General features: G+C 37.0%; 1 gene segment (V, D, J or C); it reads left to right on the plus strand.

Annotated features, from left to right (window-relative positions):
• Positions 1-18,398: 18,398 nt before the first annotated feature.
• On the plus strand, positions 18,399-18,866 carry LOC115784419 (immunoglobulin heavy variable 3-33-like). The segment is given in 2 exon segments: positions 18,399-18,456; positions 18,553-18,866. Coding segments are annotated over 2 exon segments (360 nt in total).
• Positions 18,867-19,469: the final 603 nt, after the last annotated feature.

A 19,469-nucleotide genomic window follows, 5' to 3' on the forward strand; every position in this document is an offset into this window, starting at 1 on the left:
CTGAAGTTGTTTGAGCAGCTGTACAAAAACCTACAGTCCTTATAATAGATCATTTATTTTGCTTTATAATTGCAGTATAATGAGGATATTACTGATTCTAATACCAATACCATTATTAATACTACTGCACTGTACCTGATTGAGAGTTAACGGCACCTTCTTTATATTTATTTGAGTTATACTCTCCATTCTGGTCTCTTCTGATGTCATCATGTAAGTGATCTCATTATCAAAGGTATCTACAGTTAATAAGACATGGTGATCAACAAAAATTATAATAAGCAGTTGTTCATATATTTGGGCCTCATTTCAGATCTCACCAGACATTCCCGTACATTCAGTTCAATTCACTTTTATTTAAATAGCACCAAATCACCTCAAGGCGCTTTATATTGTAAGGTAAGAGACCCTACAATACATACACAGTCGTACAAACTGCTCAGAATGAACCTGCTCTCATCTGTGAAAAGCGCAGGGAGCCATTGGTGGACATGCCAATTTTGGTTTTCTATAGCAAATGCCAGATGGGCTCCACAGTGGCAGGCAGTGAGTACAGAGCCCACTAAAGATGTTGGGCCCTCAGGCCACCTTCACGAAGTTTGTTTCTGATTTTTATCAGAGACATTCACACCACTAGCCCCCTGGATATTATTTTGTAGGACTCTGGCAGTGCTTATCCTGTTGCTCCTTGTGAAAAGGAACAAATACTGGTCCTGCTGATGGGTTAAGGACCTTCTACAGCCTTGCAGTGGCACATATTTAGATTGGAAGAGGAGGAGTTGGACTACCTGTGAAGCCTGTGTTTTAGTTCAAAAAACCTCCATCAGATAAAGGTATCCGGGTGGGTGAGAACTTTCACTGATGTAAGTTGTGGTTAATTTTATTGTTTTACACACTCACAACAAGTGACAAGTTTCTTCTTTTTAAAGGTGTCACTGGTCAAATTCTGAAAGAGTCTAAATCAGTGATCAAAAAGGTGGGAGAGTCCCACAGATGGACCTGTGCAGCCTCTGAATTCACATTTAGCAGCTAACATATGGCCTGGGTCAGACAGGGTCCTAGAAAAGGTCTGAATGCATTGGGATGCAAGCATAATGGTGCATAATAGACTGAAAATCTATTAATTCTCAGTCAGATCACAGCCAGTTGATCATTTTAGAAAACAGCAGCTCTTTATTCAGATGAACAGTCTGAAAACCAAAGAACAAACAATGTTTAGAAATCAAGTAAAGAAAAAAAAATGCAGCAAATCAAAAAGAAATAGACAAAATTCACATCTCAAATCTGCCATCAGTTACTGAACCTTTGTGCAAATGCACAGTCCCTTTATTCAAACGAACATAAATCACTTCCTCATAACTGTAAGCTGTGTGGCTGCAACAGTGAGAGGACAGAAGCGCTCACATCAGTTCAGCTTCAGTAAAAACCATGTTCTCTGTATCTGTGACACTGCTGCTGGATCCTGTGAGGAGCTTTCATTAGATTCACTCTAATAATCTCTAGTAACACTAAATATTTAGATGAATGATGGAAATAATGATAATGTCTGTTTCCACAGGTGTGTACAGTATTGATCTCATCCAGCCAGACTCAGTGGTTGTGCAGCCTGGACAGTCTATGACCATCACCTGTCGGGTCTCTGGTTATTCTTTGACTGATGGCAGCTATGCAACATGCTGGATCAGGCAACATGCAGGAAAAGCAATGGGCTGGATTTTATGCATGTGGTCTGGTGGGAGTGATAGCAAAAATGAAGCAACAAGTTCAGCTACAGCAGAGACACTTCAGCTGGAACAATGACAATAACAGGACAGAATCTGCAGCCTGAGGACACAGCTGTTTATTACTGTGCACGAGAGGCAAACCACTGACAGATCTGCACAAATACTCAGCAACCAGCAACACACAACAATATATTTACTGTAAATGTGAATATGAATGAGTGATAGGATGAGACAGAATGTTTGCTGAGTATATCAGCATCTTTGACTAACTTTGTTTCAAACTATCATTTGACTTGAACAAATAAATGTCTTCCTGCTGAACCACATATGACCAGGATACAGTAAACATCCTAACAGTCCCTGCAACAAACACCTGTAGCAGCACAGACCTCATCAACTGATACTTACACTATTAGTGATATCTGACAAAGCTTATTGACGTAATAGTAGTAATAATAGCAGTACTAGTAGTAGTAGTAGTAGTAGTAGTAGTAATTGTATTGTACTTTAGATACTGGGTATGACTTTATAATAACACACTATTAAGCATTACATGGTTATTAGTTAAAACTTAATTCATCATTTATAAAGCATGACCTCTCCTTAGGATGTCATTTATGAACATGGATACAAATGTTTTGTATTGCTTAATAAGCTGGTATATGACTCATACAGCTCATAAATGTAAAAAGACAGCATTTTTATACTTTATAGAGTGACCATTTTTAAGTGCAAACAAGTTATTTAGCAGCTGTTAATGGTTGTTTAAACCTTTAGTTAATGTAGCATATTTCTCCTTTAATAAATTAAATTTTAAACATGAATTGTAGCTTTGCTTGCTTTTGATGGTAGGTCATGATCATCCACGTGACTTCCACGTGTGCATTTAAAATTATAATCCGAGATGTACCAAATGAATTGATGTATGATGATGTTCTGTTATTCACTCCTGGATTAACACTTTTACACACTTACACACTTTTGACTTCTTTGTTTCATTTGTAAATGTTTTACAAGTTATAGATTGTCTTCATTTTAACAGCTTCAACAGCCAAGATTTTTTTCAAAAAGTAATGCTGCTGAAGGTATCAATAATGAACAGTGCAAGTATATAATTTCAGGTGAAAAATAACTATATGTTAATAGTGTTAAAAACATAACAGGACTGAAAGCCTCATATTCAGAGCACTAGAGGGCAGTCAGTGTCAAGTCTCCCGCTTTAGAAAACAATGAGTGCAGCTTCCTGTAAGTATTTAGCTGTAGTTCATAATGTTAAATTTCAAGACCAGTGAAAAAGAGTAAAATGTTAAATGTTTCTAAGAAACTTGTAGTAAGGATGAGTAAGGATTTTGAACAGCTGCCAAAAGTATTTCAGTCACTGTGGCTGTTGAGCACAATAATAAACAGCAGAATCTTCAGTCTTCAGATGGTTCATCTGCAGATACAGCTGCTGTCTGCTGTCGTCTCTAGAGATGGTAAACTGGCCTTGGACTGACTGAGAGTAGAAAGTGTTGCTACCATCACCCCAGATGTGAGCAATCGACTCCAGTGGTTTTCCGGGACTGTGTATGATCCAGTGCATATCATATCCACCAAAGTTATATCCAGATCCTGTACAGGTCAATCTGTGGGATTCTCCAAGTTTTTTTAACTGCTGGTTCAGATTCTATCAGAAATAAACAAGTCAATAATAAGAGAAAGGCATATTATATCATTCATCAAAAAAAAAAAAGATTTTTAGTCTGCACAGCAGACGATTGAAAGTAACAAATGTCTGTCCACTATTTTCTCCATACAGCAGCTAGTTATATAAAGTTGGAAGACATTTAAATATTTGCATTGATATATATCACCTGAATACTCTCCTTTCAATGCTACACCACATCACCCTTTTCCAAATATCAAGACAGAATTTTATACTAAATTATTGGTAAATTTTGAAAATTTGCTTCTTTTTTTTTTTCAATGTTTAATTTTAGATTAAACATTTGAAATTTTAAGTATGGATTTTGGGTAAAACCTCTATAATAATTATAAAATTCAGCAGTTCTCTCCTACCTTTTAAGACCTCTGACCTATGCAAATATTTAGCTGTCTTCCACCTACTTATGTGACTGCTGAGAGCATGCAGAGATCAGTGGACAAACGGAGTCAAACATGATGGATTGTAGGACAGTGATGCTAATTGTGACTCTCTGCTGTGCAGGTAAAATTCTACTAAAACTCTTTTTGTGTTCTTTTAACCTCTGATGAAAATAACTAAACATTCTATCATTATCTGCCTGTTATTTGTATTACAGGTATAAATTGTCAAACTCTGACAGAATCTGAACCTGTGGTTAAAAGACCAGGAGAATCACACAGACTGACCTGTACAGCCTCTGGATTCACATTCAGCAGCTACAGTATGGACTGGATCAGACAGGCTCCTGGAAAAGGACCGGAGTGGATCGCTCACATCTGGAGTGATGGTAGCAGAACTACCTACTCTCAGTCAGTCCAAGGCCGTTTTACCATCTCCAGAGACAACAGCAGACAGCAGGTGTATCTGCAGATGAACAGCCTGAAGACTGAAGATTCTGCTGTTTATTATTGTGCTCGAGATCCACAGTGACTGAAGGTGTTTGAGCAGCTGCACAAAATCCTGCACTGTCCTCATCCACACTGCATGTATGCTGCATGATCGATGTCTTTGTTTTCACTATTATATAAAGTTCAAATTTAATGAATATTTTTAAAAGATCCAATAACTTATTATACTTATTGTACTTATTCTAATGAAACATTTTTGTTGTTGCTTTGCAACAATCCCACCATTAATAATGTTTAATAAAAACGTTTTTGACTGGTTGTACTTTCTTCCACTGACACCAAGAAGTTACCTCTGATATTAAAATCTGAAATAAATTGATTTACACACAAACAGTTTGTATTTGTGAGGTTTTAATAGCCTTTGTAAAAGAGTCAAACAACAATACAGAATACAGCAGCTGTCTGTATGGCATTCACCGAGAGGAATAACTACCAGAATCATTTATAGAAACAAGCTGTCGACCCACTGTCACAGAATACAGTCAGAATATTGCATGTAAAAAAAAAAAAAAAAAAGCTTATAAAGTTAATTATATTGTACTGAAAGATTATATGGAGACAAAATATGATACTATAGAGTTTATCATTCAGCCAGGTCAGCTTGACCCTGAGCAAAATCATAAGAATCTGTGAAACACAGGAAACAGAATTCTGCAACATCTCAACATTTCACTTCCACAGCATCTTTTCGTATCTCTCGGGATCTCCAAATCTGGATTTCAAAGGGACTGAGATTAGTTAGTTCCCATTTTCTCATTGGCACAACTGGCAGGATCTTTGTCCATGAGAAGCTGATTTCCTGACATTTTGACAACTTCAGCTTCAATGTGGAATTCTCCTAGCTGGATGAATGGAGCTGCCTGAAGTCTATGTCTAAGAAATGGGCCAGCTGTTCTAGAGCTTCACATAAACATAGTGAGCCATTATCACTGCCAGGGATTCACCATCTGTCACGAGTCCGTTTATGACCAGAAGTGATTTTATTTTGATGTCAAGAAGGCCTCCACCCACTTAGAAAGCATATGAACCATATAAATATTTCCTCATTTCACTCAGAGTGAGCTCCATGAAATCAATCATGTTCAAATTATTTATCAGACTGTGGGTGTCCCACTGGTGCAGTGGCATGCCTCTCCCAAAGTGATGTGTTCTGTAAAAAAGGAATGACATGGTAAAATTTCTGTGCATGAGTGATGAAGCCTTTACTGAACCAGTTTCCATTTTCATACTTGGCATAAAAGAGTGGCTCCAGTTCAACCGACAAGGATGCTTCATATATTTGATTCTATGCAAACTCTTTGGCTTCCTGTGTGGCTTTGGTATAAAAAGTGTGGAGTGCAGTTTTACATCATGTACATGTACTTAGATGTGAGTGTCTTTAGATTTGAAAAGGTGAGCAGGTGTTTTAAAATGTACTTTCATAAATTGTCACAAAAGATTTTCTTTTGTCAACAAGTGTAAATTCTGAACAGTTTACACATCCAGGTCAAAATCTGACCATTACCCGTCAGGTCTGTCTCCCTGGACTGACTCCCTGGATTTTCCTACAGGGAAAGGAGTGGACTGGATTTGTGCATCTTAGAAAAACATCGGATTACAAAGGCGCTCAGCTGAGACTGAGGAAGTCACTTGGAAGAGAGATGAAACATTTATCTCACTGAAAATGTTGCATCCACATGAACTCAGATTAACTTTGAATGGGTGAAGATTTGCACAGAGTTGATTTTGTCTTTATACAATTACCAACTTATAGCAAATAACTCGGAGTCTGAAACTATAGATAAAAGTCTGGGGGAATCCCATGGATTGACGAGGCAGAGCAGTTTCAGATAATTTAATTAGGTTAAGCCAGCACACATCTGCTTTTGTATTTGGCATTTTTAGAGTCACACCTGTTTGATTTCCTGAGTTATTATTTGCTCTTGAAGCTTCTCTGTATGTCTTTGGCTTCAAACATAATTTTAAAACTGAAACACCTAATTTGTGTTTTTTGTGTATGTTTTTCAGTAGATTAAATTAGAAATGAAAAGCAATAAGAATTTTAAAAACTGAGATATGAATTTCAATCAATGAATATATACTTCTTATTGTTCTTATTGTCCCAAATTAAGAAAAAAAAAAGATGTCTCCGATTGTGACTTCAAGTTCTCATCATATGTTTGCCATCTTTGTTTTTCATCACAGTATCACAAAATAAGTTATTCTGTACATTCAACAAAGAACAGCTGAGATCCATAGTGAGGGTGCGCTGCAAACATCTCTCAGAGGTCCCACTCTGCGACAGCTTCAGTTCCCACCTCCTGCAGAGCTTTGATTGCATTCTGGATTCAAGGTTATTGGTGCCTGTCATGGCAGTAACCCCAGAACTGGATGGCGGACACCAGAGCTGAAGGGAGCTGTCAGGCTGAAGAAGGAGTCAGTGTTGAATTAGACTCTTCCAGCAACACAGTGACTTTAAAAGGACAAAATCTGCAGCCTGAAGAGTCTGGTGTATATTACTGTGGCAGAGAGCCACAGTAACACAAACTCTGTCTCTGTCCACAAAAATGACACACACACACACACACACACACACACACACACACACACACACACACACACACACACACACACACACACACACACACACACACACAGAAAAAAAAAAAAAAACATAAAAACTGATTCTGACCAAAAGAAATAACCAAATTAAAAAAACTGACTCACTTACCAGCTTTAACAGTGAATGCCTGTGAAAGAATCTGGCTGCAAAGACCACCACTGAGGTATAACTGACTGAAATCAATTTGGTTTCCAGCAGATTGAAAAAAACTGAGCTTCTGGAAAAAAAAAAAAGTCTTCTGAAAAAGATTATTTCACCAAAGAAAGGAGTCAACAGAGCAGAAAAGTCAGTAACTGTCCTTTTTCTAAGCACATAAGGATCATAAATTTCAATACTGAAATCTATCAATAAAAAAGTTTACAATTCAATACTTGGACCAGATAAAAATAATAATTTAAATGACTGTGAAAATGTCATTTAAAAATGTTCTGTATCATACAATATTCAGTTTACATGAAAATAAACTAAATATGATTTAAGATATCTGTAAAACTAATTAAAAATTAATTTAAAACATTGCAAGATGGTCACACTAAAATAAATGCAAAAAAAAAATCAATAAGTAGTGTGGTCAAGAAGAAAATGTAATGTTGGATTTAAATATAACCTATTTAAAAATATGCAAATAAAACTGTTGCTCAAAAGGGAGTGGTGCATCTGTGCTTCAGTGAGACGACAAATGAGCTCACAGCACTTCAGCTTCAACATCAATCATGTTCACTCTGATGCTGCTGCTGGAACCTGTGAGGAGCTTTTAGAGCATTTAAACTATGAACTGTAGAAACACTGAATGTTGAGATGAATGATGGAGATAATCTTAATGTCTGTTTCTGCAGGTGTGCACTGTATTGATCTCATCCAGCCAGACTCAATGGCTGTGCAGCCTGGACAGTCTCTGACCATCACCTGTCAGGTCTCTGGTTATTCTGTGACTGACTATGGAACAGGCTGGATCAGACAGCGTGAAGGAAAACCAATGGAGTGGATTCTCACTATTTGGGGTGGTGGGAGCACTAACAAAAATGATGCTTTAAAGAACAAGTTCAGCATCAGCAGAGACACTTCTGCTCAAACAGTGACAATAACAGGACAGAATCTGCAGCCTGAGGACACAGCTGTTTATTACTGTGCACGACACCGCACAGTGATACAAACCACTGACAGACCTGCACAAATACTCAACCGGCAACACACAACCACACAGGAGCCGTAAATGTGAATATGAGCAGCTGGGCACCAGTCCAACACAGAGCTTTACTGTAAATACACAACAGTACAGCAACCAAACCTGTTTATCCTGCACCAAACTGCAGTATTTTCATGCAGTCTATGAATAACACAAAGTTAGTGTACCTCAGTTTGTTTTGTAGGCCATTTTACATTATGAAAATACATAACTTCATCAGATTTAAAAATGAGGACATTACATGTAAGCTTTAAATTTCCAGTTTAACAGATGTCACTGAGCAGTCCTTATCTTTAAATATAACCTCTCTTCATCCTTTCCTGTCCTCCTCTTCTCTTTCTCCATCTCTAAGCCAAGTTATCTCTCATTCTTCAAATGAAAACAGGAAGTAAACAAAGACACAAAAGCAGACTAAGCACAACATGAGGAAATATCATAGACTAGAGGCCAGTAACTAATAAATGCTGAACGCCAAGATGTGAAAAGACAAGAAAAGGATACAAAACCCCGACTAAACTCAAAACCATAACAAACTGAAGACCCACATGAAAGAAACCAAATAAACATAATCAGAGATATAACAAAACATAACCAAAAGAACACAAAACACTGGGCCACCGGCCCCGGGTCATGACAGCTTATGATCTCATGATCGGTTGGTTGTTGAATACATTTCTTTAAACGTTATCTTTTGTTGAGTTTTTATTACACGATATTCACTCTTGATTCGCCTTTAATCTTGTACCTGACAAAGAATGAAAAACTAAAACTAATACTAAAACTAAGCATTAAACTAAAATTTCAAACTAATAAAAATGACCAAAACAACTCTGAAAACTAACTAAAACTAACTGAATTAGAGGGAAAAAAGTTAAAACAAACTAAAACTAAACTATAATGTAAAATCAAAAACTATAATAACTCTGGACGAGACTGGAGAGTGTTGCTCTTACCACGTGTGACTGTGCTTACATTTATTACTCCCTCTCACCATCTCCCCTTTTTACTGAATGAAGTAACATTGTTTTCAACAAGTTACCCATTTAAACCAGTGACAGTTTTCTTTTGTTGTCTTTGATGGTCAGACTGACAGAATATGAACCAGCAGTACAGGTCAGTCTGTGGAGAATCTCACAGACTGACCTGTACAGCTTCTAGATTTTTTTTTTCCTGTAGTTACCTCATGGACTGCATCAGACAGGCTCCTGGAAAAGGACCAGAGTGGGTTGACAGTTAAGGTGGTAGCAACAAATATTACTGTCACACCAAGGCCATTTTACCATCTCCAGAGACAACAGCAAACAGCAGCTGTATCTGCAGATGAAAAGGCTGAAGATTGAAGACTCTGCTGTTTAAAACTGTGCTTTTATTCTATTCAAGAGCCACAGTGAGTCAAGTCTGTTGGGCAGCTGTACAAAATAATTGTGACTTAACATTATTGCATTACAATACATTATTAATTCAGGTCTATTTTAATGAAACTGTGCTTGAAATTATTACTAACAAAAAGCCCGAGACTTACTGCAATGACTCTGAAATGGGTCAATTTATCTTATATGGGCTACTATATACGTATAAGACACATACACAAAAGGCACAACCTCTGACAGGCAGGGAAACGTTTAAAACACACCCACAATTTAAGAAAAATCAGCATTTGGTATAAATGCTTTTCATGCTGTGTAATCTTCCTTTTGTGAAGAACTTCACGTCTAGAGATGTCTGATGCTGGCTGCTAGATTTACACTAATAAAAAAAGAGCAACTGTGAATAATTCACTCCCTACACAGACTTTCCATTACTGCTGAAGGGTTTGGTACCTTAATACAGTGTAAAATTCACATCGACCCCCACCCTACACTTGCTAGTACAAGCAATGTCTGAGACTCATTAAGTAAGATTAGATTTGTATATTTTGTGCCTTTTTAGTTACTCTGCATGCTTTATCACACTGAAATAACTAAACTTTTAAATGTCTAAACCTTGATAAATACACGTGTTTGCCAATACTTGTCAATTAATTCTGTACAGAAGTTAAATACAAGATAAAAACATTTTCTGAAGCATAATTTAATACAAAATAGTCTGAAAAGTGTGTCAATGTCCATCCATCCATCCATCCATCCATCCATCCATCCATCCATCCATCCATCCATCCATCCATCCATCCATCCATCCATCCATCCATTCTCTTGCACTTTTCTTTTGAAATAAAATGTAGTTTCAAATTCAAACATCTGAAGTTTTAAGTCAGGTGACTCTGAGTGAAAGCTCTTTATAATTCATGGACATTTACAATTCATAAGTTCTCGCCTACTGTTGAGGTGGAGCAAATGTAAATATTTAAATGTCGTCCATCTCTACTTATATTCCTGCTGAAAGTATGCAGAGAACAGTGGACAGACACAAAGTCAAAGAAGATGGACTGTAGGACAGTGCTGCTACTTTTGACTGTCTGCTCTGCAGGTAAAACTCTCCACTAAAACTATTTTCATGCTCCTATTTTATGTTGAAAATCATTTATTTTCTTTCCTGCCTGTTTATTTCTGTTGACAGGTGTTGATGGTCAGACTCTGACACAATCTGGACCTGTGGCTAAAAGGGCAGGAGAATCCCACAGATTGACCTGTACAGGGTCTGGATATAACTTTGGTGGCTACGGTATGAGCTGGATCAGACAGGCTCCTGGAAAAGGGCTGGAGTGGGTTGCGCACATTTATAGTGATGGTAGCAGCACTTTCTACTCTCAGTCAGTCCAAGGCCGTTTTACCATCTCCAGAGACAACAGCAGACAGCAGCTGTATCTGCAGATGAACAGTCTGAAGACTGAAGATTCTGCTGTTTATTATTGTGCTCGATACTCACAGTGACTGAAGGTGTTTGAGCAGCTGTACAAAATCCTAAACTGTCCTCCTGATTACTGTATGTGCCTTGCATGATCACTGTCTTTGTTTTTGAACAGTTTATAATGTTCAGTTACTGGATATTTTTAAAAATGCATAACAAAAGCATGCTATACTGTAGTCTATGACATCAAGAAAATGTCACCATTATACCCACAGATAATATATGTGCTTATGAGAGTCATGAACAAACTGCCCAGTCTTCCTAGAATATATATTACAGTCAATGACATGTAATATGTGGGTGTCATGGTCCTGGGCCATGGGTCTCTGTTATGTTCCCAGTTTGTTTTTGATTTTGTTATTCTTCTTAGTTCCTGTCTTGTTATTAGTTGTTGTTATTTTGATATTGATTTCCTGGTTTGTTTGTTCCTGTCTCCCCTGTGTCTCTGTGTTCTAGTGTCTGTCCTGTCCCTCTGTCACATCTCTGGTCTGATGTGTTTTATTGTGTTCTTTATTTCTTGTGCGGTGTGTCTAGTGTGCGTTTCTGTCTCCGTCTTGTTGTTTCCTGTTTTACTACAGTCCCCTGTCCCGTGTGCTTAGTGTTTAGTTTTGCTTCCCTTTGTCTCATTTGTTTAATTATGTTCAGCTGTGCCTCACACCTGTTGCCTGTTCCCTGATTACCTAGCGTGTGTATTTAAGTCCTCAGTCTGTGTCTGGTCCTTGTTGTCGATGATCCCTCTGCTGTGTGTCACCTTGCTTGTTGGTTTTGTTGTATTTAGTTCTGGCACCCATCCAGCGACAGTATAGTGCTGTTCATTATTTCTCATCACAATAGTCCTCCAGTTTGGGTCTACCTTTGTCTACCACACAGCACAACATGACAGTGGGTTTATGAAAGAGGCTGCAGAAACCTCTGGAATAAAAGTTTCCTTCTCAAAGCCATTTCCTCCAGATTTAATGTGTCAAGCAGCACAAATGACATCAAAGTCAGAAGCTTGGGTGAAGAAGAACCTGTGAGGTTTAATTCTGTGCTTGAGAAAGCAAGAAAGAAAGCAGCACAACTCCAGAAAACACTCCAGACAATCACCTGTTGAGCCACTACACTGACATTTAGTAAATGGCTCTTTATCACTGATTGTAGTAGCTGTGAAAACTATTCTCAATATTTATTCAAACTACCACAGTGCCAAATTATTATAATTATAATATTATAATTATTATAATTATTATATACTGAAATGGCAATGTTTATTGTCTTATGAAGCTTCATTAACTCCTTAAGCTTTATGTTTCTTTTATTTTCCACCTGAAATTGTGAGAACTCCACAGCCGTGGGGTCATAGTGAATGGCCTTGGTCTCTAACGTAGGGGGCACTTGGTAACATTTTAAAATTCATTGTCTTTCTGCTCTCATGACCAGGCAATTAATTATCAAGACTGTGAATTAGAGTATAAACAATGAATAAATAAAAGTTTTCAACTTTAAACCTGAAAAGCAGATGAGTTTCATTTCATTTCCTGAGTTATTGTTTGCTGTTGAGGCTCCAAGTTTCTCTGTCACACAGTTTGAATGCTGACATCTTTAATGTTAGACCTTTTTTGAGTTTTATTACTTTAAATTAAAAAAATGAAAAACAACAATATACAATCATGATTTTTATGATTTGTGAATTCAAATTTCCACAATGAATAAAATTTAAAAAAAGAACTAATTCACTGGGCTCTGATGGGAAAAATGGCCTCTTTAGAAATGATTAAGATACGGAAATGATTCCAGACACCTGTTGATGATCCTCTTGCATTTTTACACCACTGATAGGATATCTTTTAAAATACTGATTCAGCTTCATTTTGTTAGAAGATGCCTCAGAACCCTGAATTATTTGTATGTTTTGTTTTATTGTTTGTTTTGTTTTTAATAGGCTGCAGTGCATTGAGCATTCAGTGCCAGTGTACAACAAAGCAATGATGAACTGTAATGTGTTATGCCAGACAATCCTTAAAAAGTGCTGACTTACAAACAAAGTGATTAAAAGACTGGAAAAATCACACACACTGAACTGAACATTTGTAGCATGAAGCCACCAGAGGAGGCGCTCTCAGACCACATTTAACTCAGAGGAACAGCTTACAGTACCTTTTTTACATCAATGAGAAATTAACACAAAGTTAATTTCACAAAGAAATGCAGCACATCAAAAAGAACAGAGAAAATGTGTTTACAGTATGTTCAGTCTGTCATCAGTGACTGAAACTTCATTTAATTTTGTTCAAATACACAGTCGCTTTATTCAAATAATCACCAAGAAGTCCCTCATAGGTGTGAAGTGTGTGACTGCATCAGTGAGAGAACAGAGGAGCTCTCATCAGTTCAGCCTTCAATAACAACCCTGTAACTGTAACTCTGTAACTCTCATACTGCTGCTGGCTGCTAAATCCTGTGAGAAGTTTTGGTTGATTCACATTAATAAACACAACAGAAATACTGAATACTTAGAATTAGGTATATATTTTGTTTCCATAGGTGTGTACAGTATTGATCTCATCCAGCCAAACTCAATGGCTGTGCAGCCTGGACAGTCTGTGACCATCACTCAGGTCTCTGGTTATTCTTTGACTGATAGCAGCTACGCAACAGGTTGGATCAGACAGCAGGAAGGGAAAGTAGTGGAATGGATTTTCCACATATGGAATGATGGGACCACTTACAAAAATAGTGCTTTACAAAAGCAAGTTCAGCATTTGTAGAGACACTTCTGCTGGAACAGTGACACAAACCACTGACAGACCTGCACAAATACTCAGCAACCAGCAACACACAACCACGCATGTGCTGTAATTGTAAATATGGACAATAAGCATATAAGATAGAGAGCTTGTTGAGTATTTAAATATATATTTGGCAATTTTTTAAAGAACAAGCCACTGTGTCTTATTGTGTACGAGTTAGCCCAAAGTTGTGTTTTTGTGATGAAATCAGTGAAAACTCCTGGTTTCACATTAATTGAGATAAAGTGTGTGTGATTGAATCAATGAGGAGCTGAAAAGAACAGCTCACATCAGTTCAGCTTCAAGATCAACCATGCTCTCTGTGGTTCTGATGCTTCATTTGATTCCCTCTAATAAAGACATTAGACAAAATATTAATGTAATGAATGGTGGACAAAAAGCTGATGTCTGTTTACACATGTGTACTGAAAAGTAATGAAGTAGCTGCACTTTGTTCCTGTATAGCACCTTTATGTGAGAGCAATAAGATTTACCCAGGTTTCATTAATGAGGAGGAACCAATCCAAATCAAAAAAGTGCAATTTTACATGAAACACATGCTATGGACTGTTAATGAGACACGCTAACAACACTTTTCTGAATATGGCAACTGTTTATGCCAGAAATACAGCAGTGTTAAAAAGGGAGAAAAACTCAGTAACACTGGAAGTCTCATTTTAATCCATAGTCATTTATAACATTTATATTTGAATGCATTCATTTTGCTAACAGTTAGCTGATACAGTTGAAATCTTGTTCTTAAAGTTAAATATGCAATATGTCTTCCTGTGGCCTGTGATTGAGTGAATTTGCTTTCCAAAAGAGAAAGAAGAACTGAAACATATCAATAAAAAAAAATTCTTGCATAAAGGCAGTTTATCATGACCCACTGCACTGCTAAAAAATACACTGTGATGCCAAATTAACTGTAGTGAAATTTGTTTCTGCATTGTCAAAGAAATATATTTAACTAAAGTGAAAACATTCTTTAAAACACTCAGCAATGAGTTTACGCCAAAGTAAACTACCTACTGTATAATCTAAGACATATTTCTAAAGTCAAATAAATAGCATAGCTGTACCAGAAGTTTGCTGACTTCACTATCTACCCAAGCCCTGCCCCCCCCCCAAAAAAACAAAACAAAACAAAATATATAAAATATATTTAAAAATATGGAAATGAAATGCACTAAAAAAGGGTGAGTGGTGCATGTGTCAGTGAGAGGACAGATGAGCTCACATCATTTCAGCATCACCATCAATCATGTTTGCTCTGATACTGCTGCTGGCTGCTGCATCCTGTGAGGAGCTTTTAGTGAATTCATCCTGATAAATGTAGAAACACTAATATAAATATTTATAGTATAAATAGTATAATGTTTATTTCTGTTCCCACAAGTGTATACTGCATTGATTTCACCCAGCCAAACTCATTGGTTGTGCAGCCTGGACAGTCCTTGTCCATCACCTGTCAGGTCTCTGGTTATTCTTTAACCGATAACAACTATGCAACAGGTTGGGTCAGACAGTGTGAAGGAAAACCGATGGATTGGATTTTTCATCAGTGGGGAGACAATGTCTATAAAAATGATGCTTTAAAGAACAAGTTCAGCATCAGCAGAGACACTTCTGCTGGAACAGTGACAATAACAGGACAGAATCTGCAGCCTGAGGACACAGCTGTTTATTACTGTGTGAGTGCTCGCAGCACAGTGAAACAAACCTGCACAAATACTCTGCAAGATACAATCACACATAGGAAATGGGAGTAAGAAGACACTTCTTGATAAAGAACATGAGCAGTACTTTTTTTTTTAATATGAGAAAGGACACAGGTGTGTATTATTTTAGAAATAAAATATGTATAAATATCTTACTGTGAAAGAGCCACTCTGTTTATCATTAGGAATGAATAAATTAATGATGACAGTATGGTTGATTTGATGGAATTTATTTAATTTAATCATAATTTAATTTCCGTGGGAGTGAAAACCACAGTTCCACAAAATCCAGTCCAATTCAGTGCTGGTAGAACCTTAATCTGATCCAGGGTCAGCGAAACACAAAAAATCCACAGCATCAGCAAAAGGAAAAAAAAAAATGAGCACTTGCTTCTTACTGAACAGAGAGCTACTGTATGGTTTGTCCTCAAATGGATTCAGTCCCTCAACAAATTGATAGCTTGTTGTTATCAGTAGATGTCTGACACGACACTTACTGTCCGCCGGAGAGCACGAGCTGCTCCTCCACCTCACTCTCCAGCTTCTCCACCTCTTCAGCTAGTCACTCAGACCAGCCAATCACAGTCCAAGAAGTTTCTCCCTGTGGCCCAATGCAAATACACAATAACACAAACGTTGACATAATCCATCACACAGTCAATGACTGCACACAGTATGCATATTACAACAGATTTTTACATATTGACACCCACTATTTATTATTATCCCAACCACAATTTCCCCATTTTCATAAAAGCTTCTAACGCTGTGGGTTTACCCCGGGGTTACACATATTTAAACAATAGCTGCTGTCTGATTTTGGTATCTACTCTCAGTAGTAGTCTTCCAGAGATGAAAACAGATAGCAGCTCTTAAATGTGTGAGTGAAGAGTGAAAAGTGAGATTAGAGAATGTAACATTTTCAATTCCGTAGGATCCAGATTTTTTTTTTTTTTTTAGTGTAAACAACCTTGAGAGAATGAGTCAGTCCACATTAATGTTTTTTAAATTAAACCCTTAAATGTGAAAGACAAAGGCAGAGCAGTTTCATATCAATTATCAGTGCCAAATCCAGATGTCTTTCACTTTTCTATATCTGAAAGATGACTGGACTCAGTTTGATATGATGGACTGTAGCTTTGAGGTCTCTGATGGGCAGGTGAAGATTGCTCCATATTATTAGTTGTTTTGCCTTTATAAAATCATAACTTAGAAGGAAAAAAGCAAGCATCACATGTGACAATGTTTATGTCTATTGTTCTCATTTAGCCCAACACCATCTCCAGAGACAACAAGAGACCACAGCTGTGTCGTCAGATGAAGTTTCTGTGGTTTGTTGTTGAACTCAACACTCACAGTTTAACAGCTGTGTATTACTTGTAATGGAAATTACTGACCTTTACCAACAAACCCAATAAACAACCAGTAAACACACAAATTAAACTGTAAACTGTATCTAAATAAGGACTGTTTGATATTTAGAACTATGAAAGCATGTGGTGTTCGATCAGGACAATCTAAAAATAGACAGAAATTAAAATGTACCAAATTAAAGCGTTTGTGCTCCTTACTACAAACATGTATCTATAGAATACGATGCTCAGCATTGAACTGAATATTAAATATTTAAAATTAGCACAATGTTAAACATATGCAGCAGTAATATTGTTCCATTTAACAATGATGGGGAACAGTTTTGTGCAGAACAATTGATTTTGTTTTTGATAATTTACACAAGAATGGGAAACATGATGTTTATCACAATGAAACAACTTTGCTTTTTTAATCACCTGTAAAGCACCTTAATATATCCATATTTAATTCCTATATACAAAAACACTTCAATAAATATTTTTTCTGCTTATGATGCTGCATCACTTTTATTTCAAACAGCAAAGCATGTTTTTAAGGAAATGTTTACATTTCATATAGTAAATATTATCCGTCCATCCATCCATCCATCCATCCATCCATCCATCCATACATACATACATACATACATACATACATACATCCATACATACATACATACATCCATCCATCCATACATACATACATACATACATACATCCATACATACATACATACATCCATACATACATACATACATCCATCCATCCATACATACATACATACATACATACATACATACATACATACATACATACATACATACATCCATCCATCCATCCATACATACATACATACATCCATACATACATACATCCATTTTCTTCCTCTTTAAATTATTAGAAAGTTAAATTAGGATTTCTCTTAATAATTAACCTGCTCTTTTATATGGAAGCTTGTTTCTGTCACTGAATTTCTTCAGGACAGCTGATGGCTTCAGCCTCCTGCTTCTGGGTAACAAGAAATGCCATACTTTCATGAAACTTCCTGATGAGCATTTTAAATTAAAGTAAAAAAAAAAAAAAAAGCATTTTAAAACATATAAGACACACTCTCATTGTGGCCTTTAGGAATCTAACCCTCCTGGTGGTGTGTCAAGTTGTGTTAAAGGTCAGACCATGACAGAGCCTGAACTAGCTGTCAAAAGACCTTGAGAGTCCAGCTACTGTATATCATTCATTTGAATTGTGTATTTTTGTATCACCTGCAAGAGTTCTTTAATATATCCACATGTGATTTCTGTGTACAGTATAATACATATTTGATGCAGCATCAAAAGGTAGAGTGGATTCAAATATCAAGGCCAAATTTAATACTAAATTGTAAATTTTAAAAAACGTGCTTTTGAGAAGAAAAAAGAAGTGAAAATGTTTTCATTTCAATGTTTAATTTCAGTTTAAGCACTCGAAATTGTAAATATGGGATTCAGGGTAATAATAATTCAGCAGTTCTCTCCTACCTTTGACGTCCCCTGACTATGCAAATATTTAGATGTCTTCCACCTATTTATGTGACTGCTGAGAGCATGCAGAGAACAGTGGACAGACAGAGTCAAACAAAATGGACTTTAGGACGGTGCTGCTAACTGTGACTCTCTGCTGTGCAGGTAAAACTCTACTAAAACTCTTTTTGTGTTCTTTTAACCTCTGATGAAAATTATTACATTTTCAATCATTATCTGCCTGGTTGTTTCTGTTGACAGGTGTTGATGGTCAGACTCTGACAGAATCTGAACCAGCAGTAAAAAGACCAGGAGAATCCCACAGACTGACCTGTACAGCCTCTGGATTCACATTCAGCAGCTATGAAATGAACTGGGTCAGACAGGCTCCTGGAAAAGGGCTGGAGTGGATCGCTCGCATCTGGGAGAGTGGTAGCAGAACTTTCTACTCTCAGTCAGTCCAAGGCCGTTTTACCATCTCCAGAGACAACAGCAGACAGCAGCTGTATCTGCAGATGAACAGCTTGAAGACTGAAGATTCTGCTGTTTATTATTGTGCTCGAAGGCCACAGTGACTGAAGGTGTTTGAGCAGCTGTACAAAATCCTGTACTGTCCTCATCTTCACTGCATGTATGTTGCACGATCAATGTCCTTGTTTTGAGTGGTATGTAAAGTTCAATTTAACTGAATATTTTTAAACAATCCATTAATAATAATAATTTATACTAATATATTTATTTTTGTTGCTTTGCAATCCAACCAATAATACTGTTTACTAAAAATATCATTGACTGGTGTTGTGGAAATTTGAGTGCACTGAATAAAAAAAGTCTACTGCCATCGTTGTCTTTTGAAAATGTATTCTTGCAAGAAGGAATTCGGTCAATACAGAGCACGCAGTGATGCCACGAGGAATTCAGAGAAACAAAGTAGACAGACCTTATTTATACAAAATCTTAGAGCATCACATTACATTGTTCCACCCCTTCCAGTTATCCTGTACAAGCCACACACAGTTTAGAAAGAGATATGCAGCAGATTGGACAAACAGGTCTCATTGGTGTTGGAGACAGAGGTACTAAGACAGAAACCAGGACCCCTGTGTTAGGGAGGTCTCACATGCCTGCATAAGGAAAGAATAAGCTGAATCCTTGGACATAACAAAATAATCCTCTAC

Source organism: Archocentrus centrarchus, chromosome 8, assembly GCF_007364275.1.
Source record: "Archocentrus centrarchus isolate MPI-CPG fArcCen1 chromosome 8, fArcCen1, whole genome shotgun sequence".
Taxonomy (NCBI): domain Eukaryota; kingdom Metazoa; phylum Chordata; class Actinopteri; order Cichliformes; family Cichlidae; genus Archocentrus; species Archocentrus centrarchus.